The 22,809-nt window shown below is 35.9% G+C and overlaps 2 protein-coding genes across 2 annotated transcripts; both read right to left on the bottom strand.

Moving 5' to 3' along the window:
• Positions 1 to 1,185: 1,185 nt before the first annotated feature.
• LOC145227528 (exportin-7-like) lies at positions 1,186 to 18,604 on the bottom strand. Its single transcript, XM_080092367.1, has 25 exons — positions 18,472 to 18,604; positions 18,209 to 18,355; positions 17,846 to 17,939; positions 17,292 to 17,458; positions 16,743 to 16,952; positions 16,190 to 16,365; positions 15,522 to 15,666; positions 15,107 to 15,304; positions 13,477 to 13,698; positions 11,507 to 11,597; positions 11,221 to 11,356; positions 10,758 to 10,866; positions 10,399 to 10,472; positions 9,504 to 9,648; positions 8,978 to 9,080; positions 8,503 to 8,599; positions 8,057 to 8,167; positions 7,497 to 7,578; positions 7,328 to 7,436; positions 6,450 to 6,664; positions 5,481 to 5,619; positions 4,829 to 5,031; positions 4,356 to 4,454; positions 3,459 to 3,595; positions 1,186 to 1,896 (listed from the first exon to the last, which is right to left on the bottom strand). The coding sequence occupies exons 1-25, from the start codon at positions 18,478 to 18,480 to the stop codon at positions 1,776 to 1,778; spliced, it is 3,339 nt and encodes a 1,112-aa protein (XP_079948493.1). The 5' UTR covers positions 18,481 to 18,604; the 3' UTR covers positions 1,186 to 1,775.
• A 750-nt stretch (positions 18,605 to 19,354) lies between these two features.
• LOC145228136 (riboflavin kinase-like) lies at positions 19,355 to 22,328 on the bottom strand. Its single transcript, XM_080093129.1, has 3 exons — positions 22,118 to 22,328; positions 21,327 to 21,478; positions 19,355 to 20,766 (listed from the first exon to the last, which is right to left on the bottom strand). The coding sequence occupies exons 1-3, from the start codon at positions 22,215 to 22,217 to the stop codon at positions 20,491 to 20,493; spliced, it is 528 nt and encodes a 175-aa protein (XP_079949255.1). The 5' UTR covers positions 22,218 to 22,328; the 3' UTR covers positions 19,355 to 20,490.
• Between the last annotated feature and the right edge of the window lie 481 nt (positions 22,329 to 22,809).

Here is a 22,809-nt window from a genome sequence, read left to right on the forward strand (position 1 = left end):
ATTATTAAAGTTTGACATTCCAGAACTTTCTGGTTAGTTGGTTATTTTTATAATAACATTTTTAACAAAATTGTTTTACATGTTAGTGTTTGCAGGTCTATGCTCTGAGCAGTAAAACACTGCAATATTTTCTGCACATAGGTCTTTACCACACACATAGCCTGTCCTGTCATAGCCTCTTGTATGTTTGTCTACCTAAATCTTTTGTGTTGATCCCACACTTGAAAACTGCAAGTCTAACACAGTCTGACCATTGAATAATATGTAAGTTCATACTAGTTACATAAATATACCAGATAAGTAACTATTAGCGAGTTCTTTATGTAAAAATTGTAATCCAAGGATTTTAACTATTACAAATATAAAACTTCTTTGCTTGTATGTACTTTTAAAATGCTTTATAACAACTATTTAAAATACAGTTATTGTTTTGAAAAAATGTTCTTACTGTAACCAAGTCAAGGAAACGTTGTGTGAACACTAAAAATACATGTTTTGATTTTGAATATGACCAACCTGTCAAACTGTTCTTCTGCTAAATTTTATCCTAGCTGTAGCGGAATTTTGCAAAATCATAGTCATAAACTTTTAAACAAACAAAACTGCTAGAAATATTGCAAGTTACATGTACGTAGTACGCATAAAGCGAATTTCCATTCCATTGCCAATGCTGATCAATATAAAAGATATTTAGCCTACAATTATTTAGTTAGTTAGTTTAAGGGCACAACATCACTCATTCAAAGCTCATCCTGCGCTATTAGCATAATACTTTCTCCCCGAAAAATGGAAAGAAGACCGGATGTTCGATTCGATAATTCGATTGTTTATGGCTTCCATGAGATTCCAATTTCCAGCAGACGTGATAACGCGACCGTGACAAAACAATCGTGAAAATTGTGACGTCATAAGCACGCGCCGCCGTTTGTAAACAATGAGAAAGCGCAATTAAATGCGAAATAGACTGGGCATTGACGAGCATAAATTGATTTACAGCAGGGATGCGAACACTGGTTGAAAGTCCTTCTGTGTTTTTCTTGCATCAAAGTCTGGCCAAATGGGCCTTGGATTTTTCCGTATTTTACGAATTGTTTCAACCAAATGGTAGCCTAGATAGCAGGCAAGTGGTTTTCTTTTAATGTCTTGTTAATGAATTCCACTTATGTTTACTATACAGAACACGAATGAAAGGCAGAACTTTATTGCAAAAAAATTCAGCAAATCGCAAGACAGAAAAAATTTGCGACTAGAAAGGGAGTATGGTCGGCATCACAATTGCTTGCTAACGTATGACTGCAGAATTACCAGTCGAAAAGTCATCGATATTTTTTAACATTTGGAAAAACAAATGATTGGTCGATAATATAACCGATTAGATGGTTAGCTGGATCATGGCTATCGCTTGACATAATGCTTGTTGAAATATGATCCATATAGTACTGAAAAACAGATGTTGCATAAATAGCTTCATTCATAACGATTTTTCGGAAAATATAACACCTGCAACCTAATAACGGCCGTGGTTGAAAATCAGCACCAATGATCATAGCTTATCCTGTTAATCTCTTGCGCACGCTTGGAAACAAATTACGCAACACAACCACAATGGAAAGGTTGAACGGTCCCAAAGGGGCATTAGGGAGTGCAAAAGCACCCCCGGCCAGCATCAAACTCAGCTTCCTGCGCAAAGACTAATTCTCACGAACAATTTGCATATGGAACCGACATATTAGACGGGAAAAGGTTTGCATACTGCACTGTGATGACGTCATGTACTACGTCATCATGCTGTTTGAGCTCGTGGTGAGATCAACAGCGCTGCTAGTGGATGAACGGCCCTCGGCTTTTATTAGATCGGTAATGTCGCGTCGAAAGATTGACATGTTTTGCGTGAATCTGCAAAACAGAACAGTAAAAATGCGATATTTTTCAAAAATGCGGCCACAATCTGCATAAACACACACACCAAATGCCTAAAATGGCATCGTCAGTTTGTTATTCCAAAAGAATTATATATATTTGAACTAGGAACTGACGATGTATTAAGTTATTACATGGACCGAAGTGTTTTATGTTAAGCATTTCGCTTCTAATGAACGGGCAGTCGTTGATAAGCATATTGTCTGTTACAGGGATAGACACTGCTAAATTATTTCGCAGTTTGTTAAATGAAAGGTCAATGCCTAATTAAAAATATTTCAACTAATCTTGTCCAAGAACCTATTTAACTAGAGCAGTGCTTTTCAACCGGGTGTATTGTACACCCCAGGGTGTACCATAATTTTTAAAGGGTGTACCACTTTGATGGGGTGTACCAGATACAAAATATAATATACCTATGACTACGTATCGCAATAGACAGGTTTCAGTTTAACAGACTGACTGGAGTGTACAATATATGGCACAACATGCATATCAAGTGTACGTAGATTTTAAGCTACAAAACTCTATTTGTGACGTCATAGTTTAACATTTCACTTCTTAATCGTTGTTAATGGTAGTTCTTTTTGAATTAGAAAGTGGATTATGGCCATAGGCGTCGATTTAGGGGTGACATGTCTCCCCTCCTGAAAAAACAGGGGTGACAACATATGTATTGTCTCCCCTGTTTTTGTTTAAAATGAAGTATTGCCAGAAAGACCACATACACGTCTATACTTCAACGGCTGTTTGTAAGATTGAAGGTCACAATCAATGACAAACGCAAGTGTCTCGTGGTTTGTTACGCAACGTAACAATGGTTGCAGTTACAATCGGCATTGTTATGTGATTGTTTTATTCCCAGTACTGGCTGGTTGTTCAAGTATCTTATATGCTTTATGTTAACTGCAGGAATGACTAGTCAAACAAATATTATAGGCATTTTTGCAGCCAAAACGCAAGCAACTCTCGAATAAGACGTTGCCAGTTTAATGTTGAGTTGTGAAAGGTCTCCCCTAAAATTTTGCAAATAATTAAAAAATCGACGCCTATGATTATGGCTTGTTGGTATTTTGCTCGTCATTATTTCTGTTAGGACCACAGAATCAGTGTGTTACAGGGTTGAATAATTTTTTCACTGGGGTGTACAAATTTTGAGTGAACGTTAAAAAGGTGTACCGCTTCAAAAAAGGTTGACAAGCACTGAACTAGAGTAACCAAGCAGCAACATTTCATGACTTATCAAATAAATGTGTCGATTTATAACCTAGCTGGATATAAGAATAGTTTATAATACTGGTTATATATATATTTCCGTATAGCCAACTTACTATTTACCTAGTCAAGTTATAAAGCTCTTCTGGCAATGGTCTTTTTATTCCGACGTTCCGACGTACTATACAGGTCGCCTTCATCAGGGTAAATAACACTGTGTATAGAACGTCGAAACGTCGGAATAAAAATACAATTGCCAAAAGAGCTCTATAAACTTGATACCATGCCTGGCAGCAATAGCTGATATGTTAGTATTTATTTACCTGTCCCTTGTCTTAGTGTGTAAGTTTTTATCAACGCCATTCATAAGTTGGGTAAATGAATTGTGCAGTGACGCAGGGTCAAGGCTTCCATGGTCGCCGCCAGGCTCGCATAGGGATTTTTCCAATGATTGTAAATACTGGATAAAACGAAAAAGCAAAAACTTGAAAAAGCAAAAGATTTCGAAAATCAACGTAATAACAAACATGAACTGAGAGTATTTGAACTGAACAGTATCTAACCCTTCAACAGGCAACATGGTCATCGACGATCACCGTTTATTTAATTGTATAACTGAGAATGGAAAGCATTTTCCAAGTTACGAAATCTGTCAATGAATTCAATGGAATATACATATTTCGCCTAATGGCATCATCAGTTCCTATAAAATCCACAAGATAATACATCAATAAAAGTAAAAGAAAAGTAAAAACACAACAAAACAAAACACTTTGTGTATTATCTTGTGGTTTTTATAGGAACTGATGATGCCATTAGGCGAAATATATATATTCCATTGAATTCATTGACAGATTTCGTAACTTGGAAAATGCTTTCCATTCTCAGTAATAACAAACATGATTTTACATCCTGCGCCAATTTACTACCTAATGCCTTTATGTACAAATTATTTTAGTTGTCTTGTGTATTATTTTGTGGTACTTTTCACCTGGCGTTCATGCTGGTATGTTCTTGCTTTAGGATTCATATTAACAAAAGAAATGAGCAACTGATTGTTAAGGCTTTGATACTTTATTCAATTCTTCTAGTAATTTATGTGTACGTCCTAGTAGTTGTCATCAAGTATTAAAAATGGACCATTCACTGTTGGTTACTAAGGAAAGCAAAACTGCAGGATAAATTGAACACTTAACTCAACTCAACTCAACTCAACTTACATCTTGATTAAGTAGGATGAGACCAAGGAGTGGTCTAGACATGCTCCACTGATTTCGGCAATCTTCAAACATGATTGTGTGAAGCACTTTTGTGAGCGCCTGTAAATATATTATGAAAACTTTTTTAAGATATAGGGTGGTTAAGTTTATTTCGCTTGGTGGAAATAAAGAAAATTGCATTAAAACGATTACCAAGTCAAAAAAGGCTGCTCCTCCAATACACCAACTTTATTCATATAATCAAACATAAAAAATTAGATGTTGTTCTATTCGTTATTCAATGCCTAGCAATAATTGTTTGTCATAATATAGCGTATAAACCACAAGGATATAACGGCAAAGGGCAATTTTTGGACGTTTTCAAGCCGTTTTAGGTCCCAAGACCTTGTTGGTTAAGGTGGAAGTATCTGTATCTATTTTATGCCAATTATAAAAGCTGACAACCGCAAAAAGATGAGATGATTTCAACTTACATTTTGCAAAATTTGCGGCCTTTCCATCATAACTTGTAGAAAATGTCGTTCGCGCTGCCGTTCCAGCTGTCCGTGACGCGTTTTAGCCGATGAGGTCACTGTGACGTCACCATTGGTGAGGGCGGGAGCGCGGGCGGCGATGCGGAACAGGTAGGTGACCACGTGATCGAGGGCAGTGCAACAACAAGTACATATCACAGTGTCTTCAAATGAAAAGTGAAAAAATGATTTTTTTAATGAAACATAATAAAGCGGGTAAATCTATTTAATACATGTATTATCTGCTCCGCATGGAAAAACACGAAACAATATACAAATATGCCTAAATTAAATTCAATATATCACATGCTTGCGTTTTAGGACACAAAAGCATAGAGTACCCCCAACTAGGCCTATCGTTACGTCATACATATATGACGTCATAATGTTTTTGTTGAATTGCACGTAAAATGTCTTTCCTGATTATTAATTTCTTCATGAAGAATGAGGGAAAAGTTTAGAAGGCAGTACAATAAAAACCACTGAACTGGAACTACCGTTACGTCATTCATACATGGGTGACGTCACAATGTTTCATTTCCCGCACAAACAAAACAGTTTTGACCTGTTCACAAAAACCACCAATACGTCGATCTTAGATTATACATCTTACCTAACGCAGTCAGTCCTTCAGTGAGGGTTCCGAGAAGGTGGTATGTTACATTGGCTGGAAGTCCGCTTATAAATCCCATGTGGTCTTGAGCGACGAGCTCCAACAAGGTATGATAGTTGTGGCTTAATTTCGGGTATTCCTACGCAAACCATCGAAAATAGGGTTATGTACAGGTGTGCCAGCCCGTTTTATGCAATTACCCGCATAGAACTTTTATCGGGAAGCGAATAACCGGATTTTTCTGTATGAGCAAACTTACTGTTAGTGCTATATATAGCATTTGCACAGATATTGTTGAACGTATTAATACATTGTTAGAGTCTAGTTACTGGTACAAGTAACAGCCTAGGTTGGTACAAAAAAAGGTTTAAGATGAAATATGGCGCCTTAGTTACTATTATGGTTATTGTACTTGTTGTAAGTGAGCAAATTCGAGTGTTTTGTTACTCTAAAACAGACATATTAGGGTTTAATGCAATCCAGTTATTTGCAGATTCAGGCTTAATGCATGATGAGTCCTATACTGTAGCCCAAGGGTCGGCAACCCCTGGCACGGGTGCCAAGGTTAGCATGCGAGGTGGTTTTTCATGGCACGCCAACCGATTTGCATGTTTATATTGAAGTAACAATTTAACCTGTTACATTGCTTGTTTTCAGTTTTTATCATGTCATTGTCTTAAAATTCAGTCTTATATGCACAAAACACTCTGCTTTCTCTTTATTATTGATATCTGCTGGCACGTACCACTGGTATTTAGAAAAACGTTGGCACGCGAGGTCATTAACACATGGAAATAACAATTAAATTGGCGCGCGTCGCCTAAAAGGTTGCCGACCCCTGCTGTATCATGAGTTAAGATAGCATTTCGATTTAATCGTAAGAAAAATATTCACAAAAAGAGATTAATATTTAGTAGTAGGTTATAATCACGCTTTTTCTGTTTTTTATTATTGGAATCAATCACCTACCAGCAAATAGTTGGCCTGTATGGACATCACAAGTTCCACAAATACGTTAAGAGCGTCGTCTAGTGTCGAGTCGTTGTACAAGCGAAACACGCCAAAGTTTACGTAACTCCCAGAAAGCGCGTTCTTCAACAAGCTGAAGCAAAGGGAAATCCCCTTGAGGCGGTGAGAGTAGAGTTGCTCCTTCGGTGGTTCCCCAAGCGAAAGGATTCGAGTACCTAGTGGTTGTAAATGAGACAAAGTTTAACTTACCACGTTTTTAAGAAGCAGTAACGTTGTTTAGTCAATTACAAGTCAAATCCCTGGTACAAACAAATGTAAACCTAGACCTAAGTTGTCATGCGATGAACAAAGTATTTTCTACGAATATAGAATTGCTGGAACAAATTGTTTCTGGCCAAAAATGTGGCATGTGAAATGTCATTCGCTCGTATAAATGCAAATATTTATTCAAAAACGTTTGTTTCGTTTGGTAAGAAAAAAATGATTTTTCAGTTGTCCTTATTTTGAGGCGCATGTCGATGGCAACCCTGGTTATAGCAGTGGTTTCTAGCCTTTCTTGACAAATTCCACCTTTGACAATTTAAAATACTTTCATTCCTCCCTAATATACTACATAATAGATGCTAAATAAACCACGCAAAGATCATTTAAAATTTGGTATTTTATCAACTTATTCCAGAGCTTAATTGTCTACAGGTCATATTCCCGGAGCTTAATTGTCTATTTACAAACCACACGTAAAAATCAAAGTACATTCCTTCACTCAAGTTTTAAAATTTCTTCCCGGTTGGGAACCACTGTGTTAGGTGATCGGGCAAATTAACACCAGTAGTTTGCCTATGCCAGTAGCTATGACTTGCTGAAATTTGAACCCTTACCGTATGCGCACATCAATTTGCTCGCTTCCTTAAACAGGAGGATTCCGTTTGGAGAAGACACGTCAAAGTTTAACCTTTGACCCCGGTTTAACACTAATTCACCGAACATCTGAAAAGCACAGGCACTGCGTTAAAACATGCGCTTTTTTCAATGGAGAAAATGACTTACCCGTAAGATGGGCGTGGTTAGGGTTGGGTCGGGGTACCATAACTCCATTGCTGATTGGACAATATCCGTAAATGTTGGGTAGCTAATTTGTAGGAATAAGTCAAGGATATAACCCTGTTATCATTATGGCTCGCAAACATACAAAGTGTACGAGTGTTTTAGGGCCAAAATTGAAATTGTTTTTGCTTGATTTTCGTGCTAATACCTAAACGGCTTTGTATGTTAGTCTAAATGAAAATCGTTACTTAGTACACTTAGTACGCCTATTGACCTTATGCAAAGATGCACAAGTAGTAGGAATTTAGTAAAATGTTGGTAAAAAACGATTAAAGAAACTTATTTAAATAGTTTTGCCTGTGTTGGGTCCCAAATACCTTGCTACCAGCTCGGTTTGTAAAAAGACAGAATCACTACAACGTAGCTAGATATAACAACACAAAAAACTTCCAGAGCAATTTTTTACAGTTTGCGATTCTACAACTGTCTGCATTAGAATCAACCCATTGTATACAAGTTCTACAACAGTTTTTATGATAAAATACAAAGTTATTAAAGGATACACGAGTTCAAATAACATTGCGTAAGTGTTTTTGCAGTTGAACGAATAGGTGATTCCCCGGATGTCCCGCGCTAATCCGATTAAAGTGCGTATCGTGGATGAGTGAAGGGAACTGTAAACAACAGAAAAACGTAGGTACACCAAATCATTTTTATCATTTTGTTAAGCAACCGATTTCTAACAATAATACTGATCTATATGCTTGCTACAAAGGACATTCATTACTATTCATACACTTTTGCAATACACCATTACAGGTTAATTCCGTCTTGCTCAATACTGAATTTTACACTACAGCCTACCATTAGAGAACAAAACAATCCGGTTATTCGCATAATAAGGTTTTATAAGTTGAACTTGCAATTAACCGGAATAGTCTCTATTACTATTCTGAACACATTTCTGTTCAGCACTAATTTATTTAATCGTATCTTCAGAGCAGTCGACCTGTGGTTACTTGCAGCGGTTTGCATCATTTGTTTGAGTTTTTCAAATGTTGCTGTCATTGGCTGCATAAATCGAATAAACCGTTCCTCGTCTTCGCCTGAAAAAAGATCACAATTTTCGGGTTATCTGACATAATACATAATATGTCGTTTCAATATTTCCACATATGCTGTGAAAACGTCTTCAGAACTATACATAGTACGCCAGGCCCATTAGAAGGCTTTATAACCAGTTGGTCTAGCATTCCCATGTGCCAAGGCATGGGCAGGAAAAATCTAGACTGCGGTGGAATTCGAACCCACGACGGAAGCCTATCACGTCGAAATTCACATCACAAGCACCCGTTGACTTTGTCGAGCTTATTCCGCTTGGTATAATAAATAACATAGGGACACAGTTGCATTAAATCAATCACCAAGCCGGAAACAACTTTTTAAGATTGAACAAGGATTTATGTACAGGTTTTAGTACATACCTAAATCAACAGCGAGAAGCCTTCCAAGGGCTGTATAGAACACTGTTCGACATTTGAGGTCACTCATCTTGGAACCAGTTCCGAGGAATGGGAAATGTTGACTCTGCTCATACAAAAAAAACGGACATGTAGATTTCATATGTAAGTAAGTAGTCTGGTATATGGATCGCCATATTTCATTTAATATTCACTTGTTGTATTCGTCTATACTCTATATATATCAGTTTTTATTAAGCTTTAATTCCAATGAATTCGTTTGCAAAAAGTTTGCAAAAAAACGTTTGCAATTAAATTGTGGTATAGTATTTCAAAACCGGTTCAAAAACTTTTAAATGTTGCTAAAATTGTTTAAACTAGTTTTGCATCAGAAAAATGCTTTTATTGTGTTTGCATTTACAGACCAGTCGAACCAACCAATAAACCACAGGTCCGCGAAATTTTTTCACTATACTTTTTTATATACTTTAAGCAGCTTTTGTTAAACAATATAAAACATAAGCTTTTTGAACACAGACACAACACATACCGGGTCGTTTTCAAGGAGAAACTGCACAGCATCTAATTTGACGAGTTTCCGAACAGAACTGAATCCGACAGACAGATCCCCGAGTAAATGAAGAGTTCCTTTCACAATTTCATCACTGTGGCTCCAATACTTGAGGTTGGTAATACTGCAAACCATAAGACATAAAAGTGAAATATTAGTGAGGAAAATTATTAAAGAATGAAACGAAAAAAAATTAAATGAAAAAAATGAATCTGATTAAAAGTTACAAAATGCTTGAAAATACTTCGCAATGCACTAACTAACAGAGTATTTACAACTCCTGGGCCATGTACTTTAGCACAGTGGTCGGCAACCGCCGGTCCGCGGCCCGGTACCGGTCCGCGACGAGTTGGTTACCGGGCCGTATAATTTTTCAGGTTAAATGCTACAAAACATTTTGCCCATGTATCCCGGGGTTGATAAACTAATTTAACGTTTTTATCGCTAAATATTTGTAGTTTTTTGAAGACCGGTCCGCGATAAAATTTCACCTTCTAAAGCGGTCCGCAGTGCAAAAAAGGTTGCCGACCCCTGCTTTAGCAGATATAGGCTGCTTTTTAAATTTCACTTTTTAAAAGTGGTGTTCCCGCTGGGTAATTCGGGGTCAAACTTAGATAGGGTCAACATCAGACAAATAACTGTCACGTGTGTAAATTTAACACATTCTTGAGCAAAGGAGTGGAACCAACCAGTGTTAGAAAGAAAAAAGAAACAAAAAAATGGCCCGAAACAATACATGTCTCCTCTTCAAATAGGAAACCCATATGCCTTGCAACCTTCGTTGAATGTAGACAAATTTTGGTCAAAATTAAAAAGTCAAATCAATTGGTCAAAGTGTTTAACCGAACTGCCAAATTCTGACAATCGCACTTACATCTTTCCAACAAAGACACTGAGAACTGCTGAGTCATCTCCGAGCTGTAATACTTCTCCCAATCGTTTATAGACCTTTAAAAATAAACACTTTCATAAACAAAACTGCTGAAATAATGGCAGCCGTTTATTCATAAAAATGTTTCGCTAGATATTGGGCTGTTAAAACCCGCCTAAAAAGACCCCTTTGTTCTTAAAAGGTACAGTATCTTTAGTAACAAATTTGTTACTGGTCAAACTATAAGAGTTTTGTTTAATATTACGTCACACAGGCCTAAAAAGACACCTTCTTTCTTTTTTACCTACCAAACTATAGTAATTTCGTTTGTTTTAAGTTATACAAGTAAAAGTTTTCTTGACCTTTGAACTTTTCTGTACTTGGTCGCCCACGTAGATTTTGCGGAATTGTTCGAAGAAGGAAAGAAAAGCAAGTTCGATCGTTGAATTTCCATTTCCCTCTGGCAACCGCCTGGTAAATTAAACCCATAAAAGTAAGGTTATACAGTAGACTTTGGGTAATCCGGACCCGTTTTGAGCAAAAAAAATTCCGGATTAATCGATGTCGATTTGTTAAAGTCTTACCACATTACAAATCATTTGTACCTCAAGTTTTGTCCGAATTAGGCGAAGATCCGGATTAACCGAATCCAAATAGCAAATACCCTTAAATAAGTAGTTTTAAACACGTCCATCGTGCAACTTTTTCGCCAAACTGCACATTTTTATCGATTTATTAATTAAACTAAACTAAACTCGTTTGGAGGAATTTCGTCAAACCCCCGTTATAATAGCTATGGATAAAGTTATTTGCTTGTGCATTTACCGGTCAGTAATGGCCATCAGCTGTAGAACACGAATCACTAATTCCCCGTCCATGGCGTCATGCTCGTCAGTAGCCGCAAACGAGACTCGACCACCGATCACTGCTCCCACCAAGTGGATAATCCAAGTGAGTTTACCTAAACACAGGAGAGCGTATATCAAAACAGATAATTGTAGGGAAAATGTTGGATTAAACAAAACAATTTGGGAAAAATCTCATAAATATTAATTATCAGTTATGTGATATTGTCAGTTTATGCTCAGAAGTTCTGTGCTAGATAAACTACCTAAAGGAAGCAAAAGTCTTTGGCCGTCGGAACTGCTGCGGAGAAGCTCTTCAAGATTTGATGCTGATTCATCAAATGTTTGAACCAGCAACTGAAAACACATAGATGTTGGAATTTAGACCACAAATACAAAAACATTAACTACACTTCTGCAAAGAGAATACTGGCATACAGACAAACTTAAAATAACACACACACATACATATATGGCCTGACCACAAAAAAAACATCAACACTACCCAGAGGCTAGTTTTAAATGATTTTTACTTTAAAAACTAGAATGGTGGCTTTCTGATATACTTCCATTTTATATATTCTATACGATATTTACCAATTTACTATACACATCATTTGATCTACACATATGATTGTTTTTGTAAACAAAAACTAATGGGTCCCCACACGCGTGTTTGTGCGGATTTACGGTAAACAAATGTTGCGGTGATTTTTAAATTCTTAAGAACAAATTTTTAGAAAGCGTTAACCCAACAATGAAAAATTTTGTTGTATTTTTTTGCACTATTATTGTCGTATAATTACAAAAGCATTAAAAAAGAACGAAACAAATACTTTCAATTTAATCTCTTGCTTTGACCCAGATATTGTCGTCCAAGGTCGGGTTTTAAACACAATTTTTTTCTAGAAAGCTGTAACAGTTGTGTTACAGACAATTAAAATACGATTTGCTGCAAGTGTATACATAACTTTTCATTTAACTTTGTTTCGCAAAACGAGTACCATTGACCTGTAGTAACCTTTAGGGTGCACACACCAAACGACTGTTTGACCTTTTGACACCGTTTTCAATAGCACGCCGTCCTTGGTGTTCAACAACACCGTTTGACCTAATTTATACATGCCTTGAGTATTTGATTCAAAAAAAAACAAAAAACGCTACGTTATGGCGAAAGAAAGTTCTGAACTGTGTTAGTAATACCTACTAATTGACCTTAAGTAACCCGTGGTCATGCAGCGGCCAACCTAACAACGAGCATTTAAAAAAAACTTTTATCTTGCAAAAAAGTCAAGTTTATTTTTTCATATTTAGTTTGTTTAACAAAGTTTTGCTTGACATTATACGAAACCGAAGCACGCTTATTAGGTTTAAATCGCGTCATATGTGTGAAACCTTTGCCAAAACTGAAAATGTGAGTGATAACTTAATAAAACGACATGCATTGCTGTGCAAAACAGCTGATTTCTAATCACCGAAACGACGTCTCGTAAAACGTCTGTCCGACGTCAAGCTGAGCCCTCCCGCTCTGCCCTATTATTCGTAAACGTACTCTCTTGGGACTTCTGCCTACAGTGTCTTTCTTGACCAAACGAGCGTTAGACACATTTACGTTTCGGGGGTCTGTGGGTGTGTCGCTGGGTCATTCGGGGTCAAACTTCAGGTGGATCAAGTTCAGATTAATATCTAACATATGTCCAAATTTGAATAAATTTGAAGCACTCTTTCTTTACTAAACGACCGTTACAAACCAGCGTTAAAAATTTTACGTTTCGGGGGCCTGTGGGTGAACCGCTGGGTAATTTGGGGTCAAACTTCACGTGGACCAAGTTTGGATTAATATCTAACATATGTCCAAATTTGAATAAATTTGAAGCACTCTTTCTTGACCAAACGAGCGTTACAAACCAGCGTTAGACAGAAAAAAGAAAAAAGAAAAAAGAAAAAAGAAAAAAAGAAAAAAAGAAAAAAAAATACGGACAAAAACAATATGTGTCCCCTTCAGGGAAGGGGACCCATAATTAAGGGAGTTTTAAGGACTTAGTCCACAAAAATTTTGATAAAATGTAATGAAAGGCATTCAATGCCATTGGTTTACAGATAAAGACACTGCCAACATAAAAAAAAATGTCTTACAAAAAATTACAAAATAATAATCAGCATAAAAAATGTCCCAAAACAATTCTCCCGTAGATACCCCATAAACATTAAACAATTTTGGGTTGCTTTTACAGACCTGGCATGTATTGCTGTATTCACATCTTGCAATAGTTGATATTTGTTCTAATTGTTGTTTGATAAACGACATGTCATCTAGTGGATTTTCGAGGCCATCTCGTAAAATTACTTCCACAGATTCGAGTCGTGATTCAACATAGGCTTTCAAAACTTCAGGCATAAAATTTTCCAGTCTGTGTGGTTCTGGAGCCTTGATGTATGGAACACTGGCTGCCATTCTCTGTTTAAATGACACAAGTTTAAATGAATTTATTTTATGTTCAATGCTGTTTCATCAGCTGCAGAACATTGAAAATTGAAACGACGCACCAGGGCGTCGCGACGCACAGTTTGAGAACTACTGTTGTAAGACTATTGTTGACTGATTCTGATTAGGAAGCACTGTTGCTTTGCCAATTTTTCTTACCGAAAATTACACATTCAGTAATCATTAGCATATGATATCTGCTATTCTTAAAGGAGGTTGTGTAACAAACACTAAATGTTACTTTTTGTTCAATGTAATTAATTTTAATTTGCTGCAAACTGGGTATAGAATTAAGTATTTAGTGCAACTACTTTCTGGGTTCTAATCCCAGCCTGACCATTTGTGTTTTTCTGTGCATTAACTTACAACTACTTGAATATGAGGAGCCTGATGGGTTGAACTTAATTAAAGTTACCAGCATCAACAAGTCAAAACATCAAGTTTATAACCTTGAACAGACTAGCAAAACATGACATGCAATTAAATGGTGGACTATTTGTAAGCATAACACATTCATGTGCTGTTTTACCAACAGGAATGAAAGAGAATTAATGAAACAACTATAAAAAAAACATCTAACTGATTGAAAACTAAGATGAACATAAAGGCATGACCGCAATCAACCCTGAAGCATATATTTTAGACCAGCAATCATGGCACACTCATACATAAAAATTACAGGGTTCGAATCCCACTGAATGCTACATTTTTCTAGCCTGCACCTTGCTTTAGGGCAGTGGTTCCCAACCTGGGGTTCCCCCAAGGGGTCCGTGAAATGGTTTTAGGGGGTCCGTGTAGGCAAAAAATTTTTGTACCATTAACCAACAGTCCAATATTTGTAAGTTTTTGAACTGTTTTTACAATGCTGCATACGAGTGCAGACTGTGTATCAAACCTTTGCAATGCAAAAATATACTTTTTTGTGATTGTTATCTCTATTGTGACATCACAACACACATGAACAATAGAATTATAGTGCTTTGTTTCAAGTTTTGTACACTAGAAAATTTATCTCTCTGTTGCGTTGACTTCTGCAGTACGGAACATCATTGAGATTTAAGGACTGTAAAAGTTAATTAAAATGCTGCTTAAAAATGTATAATAACGTATAATCCAAAAAACAAACGCATAGAAAGACTTCAAAAATTTTACATTGGGGGTCCGCAGGCGCATAAAATTTATAAAAGGGGTCTGTGACTACAAAAATGTTGGGAACCACTGCTGTAGGGGAATGCTTGTGACCGGCTGATTCGGTATAATGCCTACAATATAGGCCTGGCATACTGTGATTGGAAACTATTTATATTTTACGTTACATTTTACCAACCTTGCATATGTAAGATATAACAATGTATAAAAAAAACAATAAAACTTGTCATACCTGCCAAAGACTGAGGAGGTAATGAATAGAGTTAGGTGAAAAATGCCACATTCGTAAGGAGGTTACTGTAAAATTTGCGACAAGCTGCATGGTCTCCAGGTAGCAAGGGGTTTTGACCAACTCTCCTAGTTGATAATTTGCCTTCAGCCGAGCGATCATTCGACAAAATTCATGAAATGTTGATTCTTCAGACAATTTCTAAACAACAAAGGCTCGTTGTTATATGACAGGGTTTAATAAATATATTTCTGGAAACTGCATTGTATTGAATACCAAACATATTGTTTTGTTAGTGGAACCATGATAGGAGGGTTTTGTGTGGGTTTCACCATTATAGATACACCCCTATAGTTCAGTTGTATACATATGTTTGTGCCATAGTTACAATGCTATTTTCACTATTACAGTTTTTTACCTGTGGGTTTTCTAAGATGCCTTTGATTCCCTTCAGGATATCAGAAAGGAACTTAATGCGCTCGGTATTGTTGAACAAGGAACGACGAACCGACACAATTTGAACAATACAAGACATAACAATTGCACACAGTGATTCAGGAAGCCTTAAAAACACAATGCAACGTTCTAAAAATTCTGGGCAAAACAATACAAGCCAGTATTTGACGGTAAAAGATCACAACGTTTCAACAGTTTCTTTGGTGATCATCATGTAAAATAATGCCAACAGAAGAGATGTAAGATCAAAAGAATCATTAAGATGTTTTACACTCAAATACTGACTTGTATCGTTTTGCTCAGGACCTTTTTTAAATTAAATTTCAAAACAATAATAAAAGAAGGGACAAAATAGAAACCCAAGTATTTTCATTGAAATTTGATTGACCATAAAATCTTATTCAACATTAACTATTTTAACTTTTTCTTGAAACACAAAAGAGCATTTTCTCAACCAATAATACACTACCATTCAGGAGTGAATATGCAATAAAGCGAAACTTGTTATTAACCGCATTGTGTTGTAACTCCAATTAAGGAAACTAACATGTCAGACCCGGCAAACACTAATAAGTTGTAGTTTTAAAATAGGTGATAAATTAAACTTCCAAAAACCTTACTCTCACTTACACATTGTAAAGATTAAGGAACAACTGTGAAGTGCTGAGGTCAACAAAAGTAGAGCGCCACCCGGTGGGAATTTGTACTGTGATGAGGTCATCACCTGAGTCATCATACGATGTTCCGATAAAGTCAAATGAAAGACAGTTTAATGTAAGCTGAAGAACAGCACCAAGTAACGTGCACTAAAAAAAAGGATTTTACAGTTAAGCACAACAGTAACACAGAAAAAAGCAAAAAATCTGCTGTAGCTGCCCAACATTAGTATTTTATAAAGAATGAAAAAAGTTTAGGTTTGACGACGCTGTAGCTACACTGCTATTACAATAGGAGGTCACAAAAGGTTGATCATGTTGCATTTAGTTAAATTATAAGTTTGTGCTAGTTTGGAAAAAGTATTAAGACCAAAAAGTTGCAGACAGAAATGATCACAAAAATTGGCAATGTATGGTAGCAGCTATGACAAGTTAAGTATCTAACAGGAATCAGGAGTAAAATTTTACTATATTTTTATGATAAAATCGAAAAACTAGTTAATTTTGTCTAGGATGTGTTTTAATACCTGTTCATCTCTCTGTATTTGTTCCCCAGAGACGAGTGCTTGATTGAGCATGCTGCAAGCTAATTGAAATATTTCGAAGAGGGTGGTGTCCCTGAATGATGCTGCAATTTTACGATGCCGAGTCAATGGTTTTATATTGTCTGATCTGTTAATATCGGCAACCAACTCTGTCAACAGTTGAATTCCAACATTACATTGCTCTGTGTTGCCCTACAAAATACAATGCAGTTTGATTGATTTATATCTGCTGAATAAACAAAAATATTTCTAAATATATATGTTATTAATCATAGTACGCAAAGTCCATTTAGGGCCTAATACTGATTCAAATGGTCACCAAGCATTCACATAAGGCTAGCTATAGGCTAACCTACACAGGCTCAGATGTAAACCCGTTAAACTCGTATCACAAGCAATGCTCCCTGCCTCATATGCTGCACAAGTCAGCTTCGTAGTATGGCATTGCCAGATTAACAGATGAATAAAATTCACAACTATTATGATTTTTTTCATCTTAACTAAATTTGTTTCTGAAAAAGAAATACTGACCTGCAGAAACTTGCTGATGTCAGAAATAACATTGCGAAATGGCCATTCTTCTTTGAATGAATCAAACCAGGCAATTTTTGTGATACGAGCATACAGCAGGGCTAATGATTCTTGCACAAATGCAGGCTGCTTAGAGCCAGAATACAGGTAGCTGAGAATGTAATTTCCTAAAAGGAAGCAAGGTATATGTAAACTTTTGTAATGCTTGGCAAGCTGTTTCAGCAGATTTTAAAACACTGATTTGTCAAAGGTTTTAGCTTTAGCAACAATGTTAGTGTTTGCAATTTGCCTTTTTTTCAGACAAACTAATGTTGCAAAACTTTTAATGTTGAATTTAATTATTACTTGAAGTGGGCATTTCATAAGCTGGAATATACAATGAAAACAGCACAAAAAATTATACACAATGCAGAAAAGGTTTTAGTTTTGGCAACAATGCTAATGCATGTAAAATGCATTTTATAAGCAGACTTGGGTTGCATAACTATATTTTAATCATAACTTTAATTGGGAAATAGATAATCTGGAATATGTAATAAAAAGTGATATCTTACTTATATCCAAGCGCTGCTGCTGTGGCAGTGGAGAACCTTGCTTAGTCACTCGCTTTGTCAGGGTTGAAGCAGCAATAAGTATTGCATAGGGTGACTGAAATTAAAAAACAACCACCTCATAGCCTTGACTTCCAAAATGTTGTTTTAAAGTACACAGCTTGTAGCTACAACCCATTTAGCCATTTTTGCAATTGCAAACTTCATAGCTATCTGGTGTTAAAGTATAAATTATTACATTGCATTTTGCACATCAAAAAGTTTATTTTTCAGTTACTGAGCTGTAGGAAGCCGACGCCCCACATATGCAAAATCTAAATTGTAGATAATATTGTACAGTATAGTAATAAGCATTTTAACACTTACAGCGGCCCTTTGCAACAACAATTGACATTTATCAAGGACTAGAGGATCATTAACAAATTCAACAAGGACTTTTTCAGCTTGCTGCCGTATGTTGACATCGTTAGTTTGGTACATCGCAGTACAAACTTGCTCCAGTTTTAGAATTTCCTGCAATAAAAAACAGCCCATTTTGCCAGTTATGCCCCAAGTCCGAAACTATAGCCAAGTTTACATAACCAATGCAGCAATTGCTGGGTATAGGTTTGGAATTGGACAATGCATACCTGTTCCATTTTGTGCTGTTGTTTCGAGATATGTTAATTTCCGTTTAGTTTTTCACTATATTTTCTCGACACTTGTATAAAATATAAGTATGCTATTAATCGTGTCCTGTTTAAGTGTAAAATAGAGTAAATGACGTAGAAATCGGACAATTATTAAGTTCTAGTCTATTCCAGGTGCTGCTTGGTTGAAGTAACACTGTGGCTACAAAATTGATGTTTACAACGTTTCATTTAACGAGAACGGTTTTGAGAGAGTATTGCTGGAGTCTGGACACACAAACAACCCACGCACGTCGCGCTACGCGATCTTAAAATGACAACAAACGTTTTCTGCAGAAGGTGCTGAAAATTGCTGCAACACGACTAAAGTTTGCCACAAAATTGGATTGCAAGTGTTTATTAGTGAAGTTTCCATATTCAGAATAACTGACCGTAGCACTGACTTTGATTTATTAAAACTGCTTTAAAGAGAATTTCGGTAAACAATTCTTTATAGTTATGCAAATTACTCCGAGCAAAAAAGGTGTACGGTAAGATTGGAGATGCAAATAAAACGATTATAATTAGTTTTGGTTATAACCCCCTTGAGGAAAACCTGCCTTGGAGGCGAAAAATGTGCTTGTTCAACAAATTTTTTGACCAAACTTTGCGCAGTTCAGTTGGCAAAACACTTCCCCGAGATAAACTCCTATCGTGGGTTCGAATCCCACCACAGACCATCTTGAAGGTTCGGCTTGATACGATACAACGGGTCTATTTGCTTTCCACTGACGTAGCAGTCTTGTTGGAGTAGATATGCCCATCGCCTATATTTATGTTCTTAATTCTGAAGGCACACTTTCTCCTGGATAACTTTTTACATAAATACACCCACACACAAAACTGCAATTTGTTTGTTATTATAATATCTGTTCAACATATTTGCCAAAAACATTTTCTACAGTGCAAAAGTTGGAACATATAAAATGCATTTTAATTTTAAGATAATTGACAATTGTACACAAAGCAACATGTCACACTGACTTATTAAATACAGAGTCATTTTTTATCTGTGAGGGAAAAAACATTTATTAATTCAGCTAGTTTTTTTCAGTGTGGGCATTTTTGTAAAAAAACAAACAAAACCAAAACATATTGGTGTACTGTCACTTCTGTAATGGATACCTTTTGAGTATATTTTAGTCACAAACATATTGTACGTTACATATTTTTTGGTTGATAATCATTATCAAACCATAAAATTGTTCTGAGGTGTCAAAAAAACAAAAAACAAAAATGAGACAAGTAATATTTGCTAAGATTGTTGCATAGTTCAAAGACCCAAATCACATGCTAAATGCCAACTATGCCTTGTAAAGCTTTGACAATTTAATGACTTACATACGCGAAAATGACAGAGGATCTGTTTCACTGGCTAAAAAAGCAATAAGGAACAGCATTTTGGAACCATCGCGTTACAATATTGAGTGACATGATTGTCTACCAGAAAAAAGTTCTAAAAATACTGCGTAGCAGAACTGTCAATGTACTGTGGACTGTATTAATCTTATGGAACCTTGGGTATTGATATTATGAAACAAAATTTATGGTGCAATGGCACTTTTCCTTACAACTTGCAACAAATATAAATTGTTAAAACAGTTGTTTTGCACATTGAAAAACTTTGTATAACCCAACAAAAAGCTATGTTTCCTTTGTTTGAAACCCATTGACAACTTTGTCAGCAGTAACATCCAGTTGTCCTTTCGTAGGTTGTTTTGATGTAATGCTGGCAATGTCTTGGAAAAAACTGTGTTTAGAAAACTCAACCATTTCTTGCTTGGAAAGTTCAGCAGTTGCAATGTTGATGTCATTGTGAATTGCACTTATTAGATTATCTGCATGTTAAAAAAAGAAGTCAATTCACAGAAACTCCACAGAAAGGCTTCCCTGACTTCGCTCATTAGGAAGTATTTTTGTAAAAAACTATAAATTACGCCCTAAACAATAACAGTTGATGATTTAGCTATCATTAATACATTAGAAATGCAATGAACATAAAAAATAGTTAAAGGACACAAAAATTAAGCCCAAAATCATTAAACAAAATAACTTTTTAACACAAAATTGGAGTAACATGCAACAATATATATTCCTTGATTTGTTGTCCATCAGCTGGAAAGCAAATAGGATAAAAACGTTACAAAACTTGCCTATAGAGGTAAAATTCTGTTCAGGACGAATGTAGCCAAGTATAATCAACTTTAAAATGGAACCATAAAAATCACCACCAAAATCGTGCATAATATGTGTTTCCTGCAACAAAATAGAACATGTTTAAAAGCTTTTTTATGTCACCACTTACTTTAACTCAAACCGATTCAGCATTAGTTATAACCAAATACTTTTATGAACAGTATTATAACCTCAATCATTTAACTATAACCTACTGTAGTTTTACAGGATTGTTTTATTCTCTGATCATTTATGATTTTAGCAGTATTTCTCAGTGAACTGCAGCATTAAAAGCAGAAAAACTAACAAACAAATGGACTTGCACACAAACACGTCTAGCAGATAAATATTGTACGACAGCATAATAATTACTGGGAACAGCCTTGAAACATATATATGTGTGGAACAGTGATATATAAACCACAGTATGTTATGCTCACAAAAGAACCATATTAAACCAAGCTGTTTTTGGAACATGCTTTGATGCATTTACAGGCTTGGAAAACTTGTAGTCTATTCCATGTGACTACAAGTTTTCCAAGCCTGTAAATGCATTTAGTTAACTACCTCTTGCAGACCTGTTGAACTGATTGGTTTGGCATATGTTACTGAAAAAAACATCTGTTACCAAAAATGTATACCATAGATTTTTTTGTGTTCTTGTAGAATGGGTTCCAGCCCACGCTCATAACCATTTTATGCACATCGCCATTGTCAACTTGTGCCCATCCATAATAAATTCCAGTTTGCATATCATCAGGCAACTTGTCAACAACAGATTCAGGAAAGTTTGCTGAAAAAAGAATGTGTTTTAGGAGAAATACATGATTTACAAGCAGGACCTAATCTTTTTGGCCACTTTTTATTCGGTTCTACTAAATACAGCATGGTACCACATGTGACCGCTTGGTATACCCGATGTGACCACATGTTATCACACGGCAGGAAGTTGTAAAAGACTGGAATATGCTTTTACATAAATTATAATTTTGCGTACTTTTGAAAGCTCTGATGGTGAGAGCTATTTGGGTTGGGTGAAGGTTTGTAATTAAAATGATACTACAATCTGGTCTAATTTACCCTTGTTGGGGCTTGTATTCTCACATTTCACACACCATGCAGTATTCTATGTGGAATACCATTCGGTAACATGTGGTATTCAACACCAACCTGTTTTTCCCAAAAAAACAAGTTATAGAACATGGATATTCAAGATTTCTCGTCTTAAAAGTTAGTTTAGGTTGCAGAATACTAGTTACCTCAATCATGAAATAAATTCCCATGCACTTTATAAATATAGAACGCATCATAACACAACTTAATTAAAAGTGGGTCAAATTTACACAGTTTCGTGCAGACAATTGGTTCACTTTAATACCATAGCTTTTTTTTAAATAAAAGTAAACCTTTTAATACAGAGGAATCTACACACCTGTGGGAATGCCAAGCTCTTTACTCCCTCTTCCAAATCCTTTAACAACAGAACCACAACAAAAATGTGGTAAGCAGTTCATAATTTTGTCAAGTTTCATTATTGTAGAAGCAAAATCTCTTCCTGTACTTTATTCAATTAACCTTGTTTAAGTTACAAAACAGACTCACTATTGTGCTAATATCTTAACTCTATAAAATGGACACCAAAACAAAATGTATTACGTTTAATCGTATATAGTGCTAAATAATGTATGGTTTATTTGAAAACAACTGCTGTTAAATGTGAACAGTAAAAAAGTCAACAAATTTGTTTACACTATTACTTCCTAGTTCCTATCCTACACAACGAGCACATGCGACCTTTCTGGTAACTATGTCACTTAACGTGTCGCGACTGGCGACCTTCTGGGTTTTAGCGCTACTACAGTTCGTCACAAAAAGTGACGTCACAAACTTTCCGATGACAAGGCGTTTTTAAAATCCTTCGTCCTTTTTTTAGTCGGTGTTCATGTTTTTCCGCTGTTGCTCGTGTTATTCGTTCAGTAGCTTTGAAATCCGCTTTTTATAGCTGTCGTTGTATACGTAAACAAGACTCAATGCATTTTCCAAGTTATTTTCACAAAGAGAACTGTTTTTTCTGTATGTTTGCGAATGGTTAAGTTGGTCCTGTGTTTTTTTCACATACACATT

The sequence above is a fragment of the Phallusia mammillata genome, chromosome 5 (genome assembly GCF_965637545.1).
Source record: "Phallusia mammillata chromosome 5, kaPhaMamm4.hap1.1, whole genome shotgun sequence".
Taxonomy (NCBI): domain Eukaryota; kingdom Metazoa; phylum Chordata; class Ascidiacea; order Phlebobranchia; family Ascidiidae; genus Phallusia; species Phallusia mammillata.

Excerpts from the sequence above, each read along its gene's own strand:
- LOC145227528 (XM_080092367.1), bottom strand. Across the intron at positions 15,667-16,189 it reads TTCCTTAATCTTTACAATGT|GCTTCCTGAATCACTGTGTG; the intron begins GTAAGTGAGAGT and ends TGTGTTTTTAAG. Across the intron at positions 6,665-7,327 it reads CAAATTGATGTGCGCATACG|GTACTCGAATCCTTTCGCTT; the intron begins GTAAGGGTTCAA and ends TACAACCACTAG.
- LOC145228136 (XM_080093129.1), bottom strand. The coding sequence starts at position 22,217 with ATGAAACTTGACAAAATTATGAACTGCTTACCACATTTTTGTTGTGGT. Across the intron at positions 21,479-22,117 it reads AGAGCTTGGCATTCCCACAG|CAAACTTTCCTGAATCTGTT; the intron begins GTGTGTAGATTC and ends TTCTTTTTTCAG. Across the intron at positions 20,767-21,326 it reads AGAACACAAAAAAATCTATG|GAAACACATATTATGCACGA; the intron begins GTATACATTTTT and ends ATTTTGTTGCAG.